Source organism: Carassius carassius, chromosome 18, assembly GCF_963082965.1.
Source record: "Carassius carassius chromosome 18, fCarCar2.1, whole genome shotgun sequence".
In the NCBI taxonomy this organism is placed as follows: Eukaryota; Metazoa; Chordata; class Actinopteri; order Cypriniformes; family Cyprinidae; genus Carassius; species Carassius carassius.
The window spans coordinates 19,559,133-19,575,005 of NC_081772.1; the positions used below are offsets into that span (position 1 = coordinate 19,559,133).

At 36.3% G+C, this 15,873-nt stretch overlaps 1 protein-coding gene across 1 annotated transcript; it reads right to left on the reverse strand.

Annotated features, from left to right (window-relative positions):
* Positions 1-3,305: 3,305 nt before the first annotated feature.
* On the reverse strand, positions 3,306-13,916 carry LOC132091729 (proline-rich protein 36). The gene is made up of 19 exons (XM_059497854.1): positions 13,908-13,916; positions 11,234-13,286; positions 9,913-10,074; positions 9,520-9,829; positions 9,308-9,402; positions 8,767-8,792; positions 8,526-8,560; positions 8,283-8,430; positions 7,826-7,985; positions 7,371-7,503; positions 7,218-7,252; positions 6,714-6,789; positions 6,585-6,619; positions 5,874-5,898; positions 5,640-5,729; positions 5,483-5,502; positions 5,360-5,375; positions 5,048-5,149; positions 3,306-4,092 (listed from the first exon to the last, which is right to left on the reverse strand). Exons 1-19 carry the CDS (start codon positions 13,914-13,916, stop codon positions 4,068-4,070), a joined length of 3,555 nt encoding a protein of 1,184 aa, XP_059353837.1. The 3' UTR covers positions 3,306-4,067.
* Between the last annotated feature and the right edge of the window lie 1,957 nt (positions 13,917-15,873).

Here is a 15,873-nt window from a genome sequence, read left to right on the forward strand (position 1 = left end):
ACATTGATTCGGTCCAAAATCGTTTTAGGGCCACTTGAGTCAGTATAAACATACTTCAGATTTTATATACACACTTTTTTTTTTTTTTTTTTTGCAAGTATTATACAGTATATTTATATTCTCATATCGACCACTTGAGTTGTATAGTTTAGTTTAATGGCTATTGATTGCAATGACATATATAAAAAAAGGGTTATACATACAGAACAAAGACCATAATTTAATTATATTAGAGATTCTTGCTCATTTTACAAAGAATTCACATCTATTCACATTATTTAAGTGTTAATTTATGGAGTGAAGAACTTGTATTGAATGCTCTGGGTTCGGCTTGCAGTCTTCAGAAAGCGTTTATCGAAGAGAATGTCATAGTGAATCTCTGATAATACACACCATCTGCAGGGGAAAAGTCTGACCGTGACCTATTTGTGTCTGTCTCAGAGGCCTTGCCTGCATCATGGGCTGTGCTGCTGTCATAGAAAGACAAATATGCTGGATGAGGGCAGACTGAGCAGCCAAAGAGCTTCAATGTTGTGCCTTGATATGGCTAAAATGCACACAAAGAATAGAGACGGGTGAAGTAGACAATGTGCCAGTCCTTTTGTTGATACGAGTGAGCCTTTCATTAGACGGCCTTAAAATGTTCCCAATGCTTGAGAATACAGAGAGCCATGAAGACCTTATTAAAGCATTTGTCCTGTGTGACAAATTCAGCTTTGAGTTTATTATTTATTTGTATGTATTATTTGACCCCTTTCCCTGGGATGCCTTAAATAGATTATGGACTTTATTGTTTCGAATCAACATATTTGTTTATGCGTGGGGTTGTTTGTATTGAGTAGATCCAATGTATTTATTAGTTACACATATTTATTCTTTATTTAAGCTCGCCTCTTAAGTGTTGCTTGTGAACAAACTACATAAGAAGGTGGGGATTCAGAAAGTGGATTTGTTTTAGTTGTCTTTGTGCCAACGTGTATGAATGGACATGAGAGGAGTGAATACTATATGCAGATTATATACAATGAAAAATCAATAGATCTGAATCGTCTGAACTAGTAACTAATAACAAGCGCTTTGAGTACCCAGAATACACTATATACCGTATTTTCCAGACTATAAAATTAATTTGATGTGAACCAAGAGAAATTAACCAAGAGAAAACATTACCGTCTACAGCCGCGAGAGGGCGCTCTATGCTGCTCTGTGCTCCTGTAGCATACCACTGAGCAGCATATAGAGCCCTCTCGCGGCTGTAGACAGTAATGTTTTCTCTTGGTTCTAAATAAATGCGACTTATAGTCCAGTTCGACTTATATATGTTTTTCCTTCGCCATGACATATTTTTGGACTGACGCGACTTATAGTCCGAAAAATACGGTAAATGTAACGAAAGAACAAGCTAGATCTCATAGTCATTTTTATCTTCGGTCCTGCTGGTTCATAATCCATAAAGACGAACCTTATCACAAATCGTGTTTGTATAAATGTGATGGTCTTCCTAAATCTACCCCTCTGTCTTGTACTGTAAGGAATGGTTGAATGGCTAGCGTTGTGTGCATGATCAGAGCATCTGTGTGTTTTGTATAAGTATGCTGTATTTTTTTATGATACACGGCTGCAGTTCTACCATTTTGACTGAATGTAAAACAGAAAGATGGAGAGTTCTCGCACAAATCACTTCATATAATTTGTATGAAATGCAATAGATATGATACCTCTAAAAAGTTGAACAGTTAAGATGAAACTACACTGCTGCGGGACATTCTTTTTAATGTATTTTTTTGTCTGAAGATTTGACTGGATTATGGTGTTGTTGTCGTGGGAAAATATTGCACAGTCTGAAATTCCTTCTAGAATGTAAAGCCTTTATGCATTCTTAACATTTTCCCCTCAAATCCCAAGTTCACTCCTGGTCACACTGAGCATCAGTGTAAGTGTTTGGAGAAAGAAAGTTTAGGGAGTTTATCGCCTCCTGCTGCTGGATTTTGCTACAACATTAAAGGGAATCACCCCAAAATGAAATTATTTCTTATAAATAACTCACCTTCATATTGTTCCAAACCTGTATGAGTTTCTTTCTTCTGTTGAACACAAAATAAGATATTTTGAAGATGCTGGTTACCAAACATTTCATGGTAGCCACTGTCTTTCATTCTATGAACAACTATTTGGTAACCAGCATTCATCAAAATATATTATTGTGTGTGTATGTTCAACAGAAGATACAAGTTTGGAACAAGAGTAGGGTGAATGAATGATGACAGAATTAGTATTTTTTAGGTGAACTATCCCTTTAGTATCAGTGGCAGATTTGTATGCGAATAGCAGAAATGTGTGCAAGCTTCATGCAGTTGTGGTTAGTATTTGTCATATTTAGAGACCAGATAGCAAAAGTCTTTTATAACAGTTTAATATATGTTATATCAGCTTTATAGCTGTGTTTTGTTGAAACTGGTCAAAAACTTATGTCCCCCATTAGTTTGACAGGTGCATTAGCTTCAGTTCATGTTGTGTTGTTTTTTTCTCTATGTAGATGCGTTTGTGCTGGATATTATTCCCTCCCTGTCTCTCCAGTGTAGTGTCATATGTGTGAAACATGAAAATAATGTGTTTTCTGCCTGTTCCCGAGCCCTGCCGGGAGACGACCCCTGCCTATCAGTGTCTACATGTCTGTAACGTACAGGTGTGCGTGTCACTTCCTGTCTGTGTGCGGTTTGTATTTTTAAAGTTATGCACTGCATGGTGTTCATGTTCTGATTTGCACTTTATTTTTTGTTAAAAAGAGGAAAAGGGAAATAAAGAGGTATATGCATTTTGTAGTTTGTGTAAAAATTTTTCTTTACATAAAAAAGTTTTTGATTATTTAATATTATATTGTCAAACAATAGCAAATCAACAACTTTGAGTAGATGGTGATGGAAAACCTGCATGGAATATTGTGATTTACATGCCTGGAAAGAAGTTTATAAGAATTCTGGATATATATATATATATATATATATATATATATATATATATATATATCCATGAAAATATTAGGCACCACAGCTGTTTTCAAGCAAAATATTATAATATTAAGATCATATTGAGACATTGTCTTAAGGTAGTGTTAATCGTTCGATTTTATAATTATGTAAATTTTTTGTTTAGTCAATAGTAATTTCAATAGTAAAATTAATCTTAAATCTTCAAATATTTATTTAACTATCTAACTAACCAGCCAAACATTAATTATTAGCTACTGGAAAAATCGTGGAAAACTTTTCAGCATAAACAGAGCAACGATTTAAATGAACAAAGACTTGAGATACACAACTGTAACATTTATTGTATTTTCCAGAAAACGTAGTATATGCAGTAGAACTACAAAATAAACAACACTTAAACGTGCACTACAAGCATTAGCACATTTTTCCTAATGCAGAGTAGCCCTGAAGACTTGGAATACTTAAACATATAGAACTGCATGTAAAATATAAAATGAATAATATAATACTAGGTACTCTAATACAAATGCATGGTTTGATTATATTAAACATTTAAGTTGCAATCCTAAACTTCGAAGCAAATGATACAAACAAAAATAATGCTGACTTAGGGACTGCATTTTAATGTTGAAGTTGCAATGTAATGTTAAAATCAAACTCAAATGTGAAGATGTTTTAACATGCATAACTTGTCATTTTGATCTGTCAATTGTTTAATCTCTTAAAATAATCAGACAACCTCAGACTAGGTTGACTGTCTTGCCACAGAACTAACACTTCAATGTAATGCTTTAAATAATCCGAAGAGCTTCTCACCACATCATACAAGTGCCTTTTTTTCACAGATTGAACATAATACACATGAATATAGAAGAACGTGCCTGCAGCTACTTACAGACTGATGCACAATCACAAACATAATTCTTCCCACTTGACAGACACGTCTCCTCTTGAGCTTGTGTGGGGGACATTTACCATACTGCTCATCAAAACGCAGCCCACAGCAGGGTTATGAACTCAGAAACAGTGTAGATCCAGAGCAGTCCATCTTTCCCTCTTGCAGCCAGAGTTATTCGGCTATTTTGAGACGGGTTTGATTGACCTAGAATAGACAAAATCTAAAATGACTCTAAAATCTAAAATGACTCTAAAATGTCAGTAAACATCATTGGAGCTTAAAAAGGTCAGAGGTTAAGAATGAGCAGGGCATTTAATATATATATATATATATATATATATATATATATATATATATATATATATATTTATTTATTTATTTATTTTTAGTTAGGATGCAATAAATTGATCAAAATCGATAGTAAAGACAATTTTAGCATGTTCTAAATGTTAAATGTATGCATATATATGTATATATATTTTTTCTCTTTTTAATTATTATTAATTAAATTATTTTTATACTATTGTTTTTGGTTAGTTTTTTTTTTGTTAGGATGCAATCAATTTATCAAAATCGACAGTAAAGACATAATTTTACAAACATTTCTATTTCAAATCAGAGCTGTTCTTTTGAACTTTCTATTCTTTAAAGTATAATGTATTCCACAAAAAGATACAAATTATATAATAATAATAATAATAATATTATATATATATATATATATATATATATATATATATATACTGTATAAGCAGCATAACTGTTTTCAGACAATGTGAAATGTTTCTGAAACTGAAAATCAGCATATTAGAATGATTTCTGAAGGATCGTGTAACACTGGAGACTGGAGTAATCACGGGAATAAATTACATTGTAAAATATGTTAAAATAGAATAGTTTTTTGTACTGTATTTTTGAACAAATAAATGCCCTGGTGAGCATATGAAACTAATTTCAAAAACAATCTTATAGACTTTTGAACCCTGTTGTATATCATTTTGATATTTGCACTCCAAGACAGTAGTATTTTTTCAAATTTGTCTTTATTTGTCTATACTTCAATAACAAGCTGTTTAATGTCTGGATCCATTGTGACAACTTACCCCATATAGTGCAACAACATGTTGTCACAAAAGCTCAAGACGATCAGTGTACGTACTTGCTGTAAATAGGCATGGAGTCTCCGGCTATGTCGGCATACAGGTCCGGAGGAGGAAGAATCTGGAGCGCTGACACATTTAAACCTTCTTCTTCTTTATTCCTGAAGGAAACAGACCATATCAACAAAATCTATTTAGCAGTTAACACAGCGGCTGCACAGAACGATGGAATGAGACATGGTTTATGAAAAAACATCTCAAATATTCATGCGAAACCAGTCTGACCACATACTCCTGTGGAGAAAAGACATCTCATGAATTACTGACTGTTTTACGTGTGAGAATGTGTAGAATCATTTGAGAACACTTACGAGCTGTCAGGATCCTCTTCAAGTGGTAACACATTGAACCAGAAGTGGAGAAGAAGAAGAAAAAAAAGTGAGTGGGTAGATGTGACTGTTTATGTAATTCAGGTTTAGAGTTTTAAAACATACCTGGTGTGGCCTCTGGCATTCTTGATGCACAAACAGCCAAATGAGGAAACAGGAAGTAGTTAAGAAGATTAGTTGCTATCGTGCAATCTTATCGGTTACAGTAAGTGTTCTTTAGTGAATTCAAAGGAAGTAGACAATAACTAAAGTAATGGCTTACACTGGGCTGTCGTTGAGTGGTAGAGGCTGAGAGAGCGTCTTAGGTTGCATAAAGAATCTGGAGAGTTTTTGAATCGCTTCCTGCTTTTCTCTGCAACACACAATAAACAAATGCTTATTCATTGTTTTCTTAATGTGAAACAGATTATTACAGATCAAAGGTTGTACAGAAGTATGACGTGTCATTTTAGTGAACAGAATAGAATTGAATGGAACAGAATGGAATAGAACTTACGACATATTAGTTGAATCGCATTGTTCTGAGAAAAAAAATAACAGATGAAAATGAATAATAAAATAGTTGTTTTTTTGTTTTTCTTATTCTTATAATTTATTATCATTATTATTATTATGAACAAAAGTATGGCTTTTTATTTCATAATTATGACTTAGAATCACATAATTTTGACTTGTGATGTCATAATTAAGAGTTTTTTAGTGTAAAAATTTGAATTTCTGCTATAATTTTGACCTTTTAGGTCAGGATTATGACTTATGTCAATTTTGACTTTTAATGTCAAATGTTTCTCTGGTCATAATTTCAACTTAACAACATAATATTTTTTTTGTCATAATTTTGATTGTTTATATCATAATTATGATTGTTTATATCATGATTTCAACTTTTTATATCAGTCTTTTTTAACGTCATAATTGTTTTTGTCAGTTTTCTTTTTTCGCTTTTCTTTCTTTTTTTCTTTTTTTCTTTTGTCATGATAATAACTTTTTATTTCATGATTTTAACATGTCATAACTCATAGTTAACATAGTTATCGTTTACCAAAGTGTGACTTTTTTTGCTTATGTGGTGGAAACAGGCTTCTATAAATGTGACAATGAAAAAGTAAGTGATATACTTAGCTATAATGACTAATAAAGTTAGTTATGTTTCCGGTTGGTAGTGTTCTTGTGAATATTTTTCAATCATACTTCATCAGTGACTCACCTTGAGCTGGTGTGGCGTGTGATTGATTCAGCTCCCTGAAATATAGAACATACACCCCTTGTAAACAATACAATAGCTGAACAATCAAGCTTTGTTACTAAGTACTAAAAAGGGCAAGGTAATATTTACATGTGTGCCGTTTCATTAGCAGAGCCAAACACAGGGTCGTCATCATCATAGGTCCACTCCTCACTGTCTTCAGAGACTGATAAAATAAAATTACAAATTGCAATTTATGTCCTGAGTAGGATTTTTATTCTGTATTATAAAACATAATAATAAATAATAATACACATACAAAACAGCAAATACCAAAGACATTACCCTTATAAAAATGTGTTGCACTAATACCATGGTCTACTTATGGTACTGTATCAAATCTATCAGACAAAAATACCATAGTACTCTAATATATGGTATTACTATTAAAGTAGTGTCCAATAAAACATAGTGTTACTATGATACAATCAGATAATATTTGATGCATAGTGTGGGGGCGAGATTTTAGGCCAATGAAATTTCACAGTGGGTGGGGCAGAAGAAAGTAATCAATAAAATATCCTGTTGGTTATTGTGGTCATGGCTGGTTAAAACGCATATTATAAATAAAATAAAGCAAAAGAATGTGCTTACAGCTCGTGTGGTTCATGCCATAATGCTCCGAGGTCCTAAAAAACACAGATGGAAAAAAAAGACTCTTCCATTTGTAAACTGCAGATTACGATAATTTTTAGCGCTCAGTGCTAGCTTAGCGGGTTGTTGCAAGCTTAGTTTTTCTATGACTACCTGCTGCCCGTACTGGTGACCTCTCGGTCTTTGTGTCCATTGCCGTTGGATCTGTTAGATGCTGTTGTCATCTTCCCCAGCTCCATAATGCCATTGATGTTCAAATCCACACTCTCCACCGGAACATAGCCGTCTGAAAAACAACACACAGCACATTTCCAATCTGCATTCCAGCAGAAGCATCAGAAAAATTAGATAAGCGCTTACATACACAGTCTAACAGATAAGTCAAAGCTCAAGGACTCAGTGCTCAGTGACAGATCTATTTATGCATTTAGTCCTTATCATGGTAAATTCATAACAATGCTTATTTTCCGCACCTCACTTATCTGTTAAACTCATTTAGCGTGATGCTCATTATTTACAACTTGCGCAAGAGCAAAGCAATGCACATAATATAAGCTTAATTAACTCCTTTGTTTGTTAACTGTGTATTTGTTGTGTGTTTAGCTCACATTTGTTGTTGCTGTCCTTTGCCAGCCATTTTCCTTTAGGGCAGTTGTTGGTGCGGATGATGCTCACAGTGTCTCCAACTTTCACCGGCAGGTCGTTTTTACGGCCCTTACAGTCCTCGATGACTTTAACATGATAAATGGGCTCTTCCTGGCCTGTGATCTGCATTAAACATCAACACACACACATACAGTACAGTTACATTAGTTTGTGCTCATCACTTAACCGACTTTGCCATGTGCTTTCAAAAAGGACTCTGAAATTGAAATGTATGGCTCATTTCACGTTTGATTATTAAAACTATTGGGTTTTAGAGATGGCAAGTGCACCTGTTGAATTGCTTGAGGATGTGGATTGTAATAAGGACTGGATTTTGAGAGTTTAATAAGCAATAATCGTACAGAATTATTGGTGCAAACACAAATACTGACATATAAAACAAATGCAAATAATAATTACCTTAAATGTTTTCCTCACTTCATTTTCTTTCTTTTCTTTTTCTTTCTGCTCCTTCTTTTGTCTTTCCTTCTCTTTCTCTTTTTCCTTTTCTAGCTGTTTCTCTTTTTTCTTTAGTTCTTTGTCATCTGGCACTTTTTTTGAGCTCTTCCTGTGGATTTAAGTCTTTCATCAAGATGTTTTGGGAATGTAGACACTTTAATATTGTGAATTTGCAAATTTAAAAAAGAAATTGCTGCTACAAACCTGGAGAACAAGCTCTTCTTGGGAGCCCCTTCCACCTGAAAAGATTGGGGTGATTAAGTGATTAAAAAAATTAATAGACAACAATTTTGAACAGATCATTGAAAATACAGAACATGCAATAAGAAGACATGAGAAATAGGTGATGATGCTACAAATGCTATAATCATAAGGTCCTGACATCAACCGTAAGACCGTAAACCGTTATTATAAAACTATTTTAAACATCAACAGTAAAACTTACCACGGCCGGTGTATCAGCATACTGGTCTAGGTTTCAAACAATAGGAAACATACGTCAGTGAGAAGAATACTTTGAAGATAAAAGAGAATCTAAAATAAACTAATGACATGACAATTTCCTTTGTGTTTATCGTTTCTAAAGGATCAGAAGGTCACCAGAGATGAGATTACTGTGAAGATGAATAACTACACTGAAAAAAAACTGTCCTGGTTTCCAGTCAAATATTTAAACATTAAATAACATAAAACAAATACGATTGTGTCCTTGAGAATAAAAACCCTGTAAGAATGAAAAATCAGATTTCAGAGAATTTTATATCAAATAGCAAATTATTTTTCTTGTTTTTAGCATAAATCATATTGTAAATTGTATTAATGTCAAAATAATTGTTAGAATTTTTTTTTTGAAAACAAGCCTTCATATCTTGAAACGTGTTAATGATGATTATATATACACTCACTCACACTTTATTTTATTTTTTTGAAGTACCGGAGAAAAAAAAAAAGTCAAAAATAAAAAAGACAAGACTTCTTCCACTTACTCTTTGGAGGCCCTTTCTGTTTCTTAGTCTTTGCCTGTTTGCCTTTTTTACTGTCTGTTTGATCTTCAAAGACACTGTCACCTCTTTCAAGGGTCCTGGAGGAAAGTCAGAATCAAAAATGTCACTCAGTGTTCAATACCGATAACATATAATTATTAATATTTAATTTTTTTTGGTATCCACACTCAATTATCATGAATTTAATGGCTTGCCCTGATGGAGTCAAGGGAGGTGAGCTTCCCACTGAGTCCTGATGCACTGCAGCTTGAGTTTCTGGATATGGAAAGCCAGAGTTCATAGACCCATAATCCACATCTCTATCCTGGTTCGGAAACACATCCTCTTTTGACTGTTTTCTTAGGCTCAATTGATTCAGGAAGGCTTCCTCATGAACTGAAACCGCCCTTTTGGTCCTCGAAGCTGATGATGGTACTGATGGAGGCCTGAAGGATGGAAGTGCTGCAGCCTCAGGTTCCTCAACATCTTCATAATTCTCAAATGAGTTGTCATATGGTGACACTTCTGTGGAAGAAAAATTTTCATTTATTAATTTAGTGGACAAACACTTTGCATAGAGTTTCAGATTTTTGGAATAATTAGGTTACCATGTGTTTTTAGAGGTTCAGAAGGTGTTGAGGGCATCTGGAAGTCTCTGGCAGGAGACAGCATTGGTTGCTCAAGTGGGGGATCCACAATGGGAGTGGCTGGGAGAGCCCTTCTGGGCGGTGGGGGAGGAGGATTCACTGGTTTGACCACTGTAACTACCTCTGCAGAAACAAGACAATAAATACTAGCATGGGCAACCAACGGACCACCACCACCAAGACATAAATAAACAGAACCTCTACAACTGCATGTATGAAATGACTAAAATGTTTTAAGAATTGATCAAAATTAAGAAAGGTGTTTACTTAAAACAAGAAAAATTTGGGTTAAGGGTTAAGAAAAATAAACTGAATTCAATATATTTTATGAAAACTAGTATTGCTTTCTAATGCAATTTCGCTCAAGTAAATTCATCTTGTTGATGTTCATGTGTATATATGTAAAGGAAAGCGTAAATTTTGCATGCATTTATTGCATTCTGAAACTAGCAAGAAAAAAGGCTAAAATAATAAGCCTTAAGAAGAAACTGAGAAAGATATGTCTGCAAAGCCAATGGAAAATGGCGAGGTCAAGGAAACAAAGTAGTTAGCACAGGACTATCAAATGAAAATGGAGCAAGCATGATGTTTATACTTACAAGCCTACTCAAACACATGAATTCTGTCTTTTGAGAATTTTAGGTAATTTAATCATTTTTAATACCCCATAATTGACAGTAGAGGTCATTTTAATTTCTGTAATGAAAATTATTTTCTCTGTAAAGATGTTTCTAAACTGATAAATATGGTCTAATTACAATAATTGCTTATGAGAATAAACTGTAAGTTAGCCTAATTAGCATTTAGTTTAACTGAAAACTAAAACGGCCCAGTTTCACAGATATTTCCTTGAGACAGAATACTGTTTGTCATTCTGATTATGAAAGATATGTTGCCCATAATAGCTACAACAGCCTTACATTTCTTACATACCAACCCTGAAGTATGGAATCCACCTCAACTCCTCAAGGTCAAAAAAAAGGTATTTAAACACTGTTTTCCACAACTGAAAGATATGTATATTTGTGAACAATTTAAAAAAAGTGATTTGTGTTGATTAAATTTTGTGCTCTTAGGAACAGCAATAATGCATAGAATTTCTGAAACTGCTGAGACTTTTTAGCAAAGTCAATTAAGCAGCCATCTGTGCAAATGTCATACTTATTCGTACATGACTGCCCTACAACAAGAGAAATCTCCTACCTTGGACAAAATGTATCTCAGACAGAAAAACCATGGCTAAGATTGTACAGTGTGAACCCTGCTTTAAATCGATACTTACTTTGATCAAAGCCATTAACCTCAGCAGTTTCAGGTAGGTGGGTGTTAGGTGGTAACAGAGTATGATCCACATAGTCAACTGGAGGGAGTTTAGGGATATCAGACACTTCTGATATAGGTGGGGCTTCCTCAGGCAATGTTTCTGAAGTTGGGGCAAGCTGTGGTGAGGCTTTTTCAGGTGGATCCAGATCAGATTGGGTCACCTCAGTTATGGCAGCCTCAGGCAGGGGTGTGAGTGTTTCAGGCAGATGTATCTCAGGTGTAGCTGTATCAACTAGGCTTGTATTTTCAGGTATAGATGTATATATATCTGTGGTAGCCAGTGGACTCACTGTGGACTTTCTCTTGGCCCTTTCCAGAAGGTTAAATACACAGCTATCAGGTGGTGAACTTTTTACAGAGGCCATCTCCTCTGCTCTCACCAAGGCTGAGAGGGCTGAAAGTGGCTTGGTTGAGGACTGGTCCTCCTTAGACCTCTCTAGGTTAATAGCTGCCTCTTCAGTCAGAGGTTTTGCATTCTCCAGTAGCACCTCTATAGGTGAAGTAGGAGTATGAACTTCTGGAGGGGGACTTGAGACTGGACCAGAGACTGGATCAGGATTCACCAAGGGCCCTGGAGATACTGCTGGAGGGGTGGATGGGGCAGGGGACCTGGAGATAACTGGACTCGCGGGAACTGGGGGGAAAAATTTACCTATTCCTGGAATGGGTATAGTTTGCTCAGAAAAGTCTACATCTGGGAAGTCTTCATCAAAAACAGGGGGCGGTATATCAGTGAATTCTGGAGGTGGACTTTCTTCAGGGGGAGGATATACTTCTGATAAACTGAGGATATGTATATTTGGTTTAAGAGGTTCAGTGTCAGGAAGAGATGAAATAGAGCTTTCTGGCTTTGATTTAGGAACAGCTTGAGAGGGAATGATTGGTGTTGGTATGGCTGGTTCAAGAATCTTTGGCTCGGGAATCTTTGGCTCAGGGCTTGCAGAGGTTGAACAGATTGAGGCTGGAATACTTGGGACAGGAATGTTGGAGACAGGAGGTGTTCCAGTTGAAGTCTGAGTAGTTACAACAGCCTTGGGGACAACAGGAACACTTTGAGTAGCAGGATTAGCTGGTACAGATGGCCCAGCAGGAGCTGGGTGACTTGGAGCAGGGGTATGACTAGCCACTGTTGGTCTTTCCACTGTTACTGCCTCCTCAATCTCATCTTTGCTAGTTATTTGAGTGGTAAACACAACATTCTTGGGTGTGGAATTCTGAGGTGTATAGGGGCTGGGTTCAGGCTCTGGGGTATCATCTTTTATTGGAGCCACTGGCAGAACCAGTGGAATATTGCTATCTTTCAGAGACTTTTCGGCAATGACGACCTCTTTTACTGTGTCTGCCTTCTCATTCTCATCTTGGCTACTTTTTTGAGGAGTAAATACAGAACTCTTGGTTGTGGACACTCTGGCTGGTGGAATGGACACGGTTGTAAGTGGGCTGGGTTCAGGTTCTGGGCTTTCAGCTTTTTTCTGAGCCACTGGCAGAACCATTGGAAAATTCCTGTCCTTCAGAGACTCTTTGACAGAGTCTGTTTTCTCACATTCATCTTTGCTAGTTTTTGGAGGGGTAAATGATTTTTTTTTGGGTGTCGTCACTTTGAATGGTGAAGTGGACAAAGGTGTACGTGGGCTGGAGTCAGGCTCTGGAGCTACAGGCAGAACCAGCGGAAGATTCTTGTCTTTTAGATTCTGCTTAACAATGTTGACCTCCTTCTTCTGTTTATTATCTAGCAGTTCACCATTATTGATGGGTTGGTCCTCTTTGGTCTTTAATCCTATAGTTGGAGAGAGCTGGCAGTTTAGATTTTTGTCTTGTTTGAAGACTACACGTGGTGCTTGAAACATCCTTTTTTGCACAGCAGTATTGATGGATGAGATCAAGGGATTGCTGAGTTTTGTCGATGGAGGGATGGTTTTGGGTTTCTCTGGGACAGCAGGTTTAGTCTGAATCTTCAGACCATTTCCACCATGAAACCGTGCCTTCAGGGTTTTAAAGTCTATTGATTCATCCTGATGTATAAAATATAGTAAATGTTAAACATTGATTTACATTGCACTATGGAATGCATGTGACATGTTAGTATTTTCAGCGAAATCTCAGATCTTAACAAACAAAGCAACAAAATGTATGTGTTTACACTCAGGAATCGGAAAGCCATGTAATGACACACTGTCAGTGTCTGATCAGATTTAATACATTTTAATAATTAAAACCACACTGGTTAATTTCAAAACATACAATAATATTTAATGGAAATCAGTAGGTTGCAGTAAAAGAGCCTGGTTAAGGAAATTGTGGTTTTTCATACAATAGTATGGCATATGGATTGACAATAAGCCAGTGTCAATAAATTAATAAACTTATTTTTGGTATACGAAACTCTTACAAAATAAATTGTAATACCATGGAACAGAACAACTGCCATATTAAATATATTTACATGATATTTCAAAAAATAGCATAGTCCTACCAAAATGAGGTATTTCCAAAATAAAATAAAAAAAAGTTGTCCAATATTACATTTTAATTTATGCATTAATTTCTGTTTGAGGAATCCATATGGGAAAAATAAAACCTGGATCACACTCAGAAGTTGATGATAGAACAAAATTCATGTCTCACTTTCTTACCTGTTCCATCACTCCGACTCAAAGGCTTCCAGGGGTTTGTAAAAAAATAAATAAAAAAAGTTCTACTTCGCTCTCCTCAGCCCCTCATACTTAATAATCCATTGAGTTATTTCTTTATGATTCAAAATGATGCAGCATGTACAACTAAAATGGTGTTGTGTCGCAGTTTTTAGAAGACAAATAGCACGTAAAGTGAGAACTCACCCAATGGCCCTGTAACTGGAATGAGGATGGATGAGCATGCTCATGTGCTAATGACGAGATAAAGGAATGTCTTGTCAAGTTACTTCACTGAACGCCAGGAAAGGACTGTTTTCATTCTCAAAGAATGCAGTCAGTCAAGAACCACATAAATCCATAAAGCCAAAGACTCTGTTGTCAAACAGATGAAATCAAACTCTTATTATGTCTTTACTGCAGGTGGCCTAGAAGTAACGTAAAAATATTGGCCAACATTGTTCCCACTTCTTGTGCTACTGTTAATTTAGCACTCACTGACCCTTCATTGAGCATATTATCACACCATTAGGGCTAGATTTTCAATGTGGGATTATGAACACTTATTTGTTAAAAATACAATTAGACATGTTCGTCGTTAGCCAACTATGGTCGCAAGTTCCGTCATTACCAACGTAGTTCGACGAATCTGTGTTTCTCGAAACCATAGTTCAAACGAACATTCGCCAACTGCATCGTAAACTTGTGTCGTTGGGACTACAGCTCTCCACCTGTGGTTAGAGGCATCAGGCATAGTTCGTCATTAGATTGCTGTGTCGATGTCATTGATTGCGCCGCACCTGGGCTGTGTTCTATTCAGAGTTATGGACCCTATGCCCTATTCCTTTAGAAGATTTCACCATCCACTCTGAGTGTATTAAAAGAGTTAAAGTTGTGGTTTAAGTTTATTACCTAATTCGCCTTCTTTATTTTTTATTACAAATGCAGTTTGAAACTATATAGCAGCGTGGCCCTCGCAATTATTCTCCCTCCGAAGTGCCCTCTGAAAGCATTAATCTTGCCGATTAGAACGCAGCCATTGTTTCGTTTGTGCGAAGAAACGGTGAGTTTATCGAGTGAGTTATCTTTGTAAAAACATTCCAAAAGACATATTTGTCATATAACAATATTGGTAAAACAGTGTGTTAGAGGTTTTAACTTACATTAAATGTTAACACTCAAATCACAGTATTTTTATAGTAAAGGAATGTACCAAAATAAAGTAACAAAAATGTATAAATAAGTGAGTGATTTTGTTGTTTTTACAGAATTATAAAATGGAATACTCTCTACAAATGTGTTTGTGTGTGAATGAACGTGTATATATATATATATATATATATATATATATATATATATATATTAGGGGTGTAACGGTACGCAAAAATCACGCTTCGGTACGTACCTCGGTTTTAAAGTCACGGTTCGGTTCATTTTCGGTACAGTAAGGGAAAGAAATGCAAACATTAAACTGCAGGTTGTTTATTACTATAAACTTTTTTTTTACAATTTGTTTACCATCCATCCATCCATCCATCCATCATCTTCCGCTTATCCGGGCCGAGTCGCAGGGGCAACAGTCTAAGCAGAGACGGCCACACTTCCCTCTCCCTAGCCACTTCTTCCAGCTCTTCTGGGGGGACCCCGAAGCGTTCCCAGGCCAGCCGGGAGACATAGTCCCTCCAGTGTGTCCTAGGTCTTCCCCGGGGCCTCACCATGGCCTCACCGAATTCCTCCCAGGCCCGTTTTTTTGCCTCCACGACTACCCGGGCTGCAGTCCGCTTGGCCTGCCGGTACCTGTCAGCTGCCTCCGGAGTCCCACAAGCCATCCAGGCCCGATAGGACTCCTTCTTCAGCTTAACAGCATCCCTTACTTCCGGTGTCCACCACCAGGTTCGGGGATTGCCGCCTCGACAGGCACCGGAGACCTTACGGCCACAGCTCCAAGCAGCCGCAGCGACAATGGAGG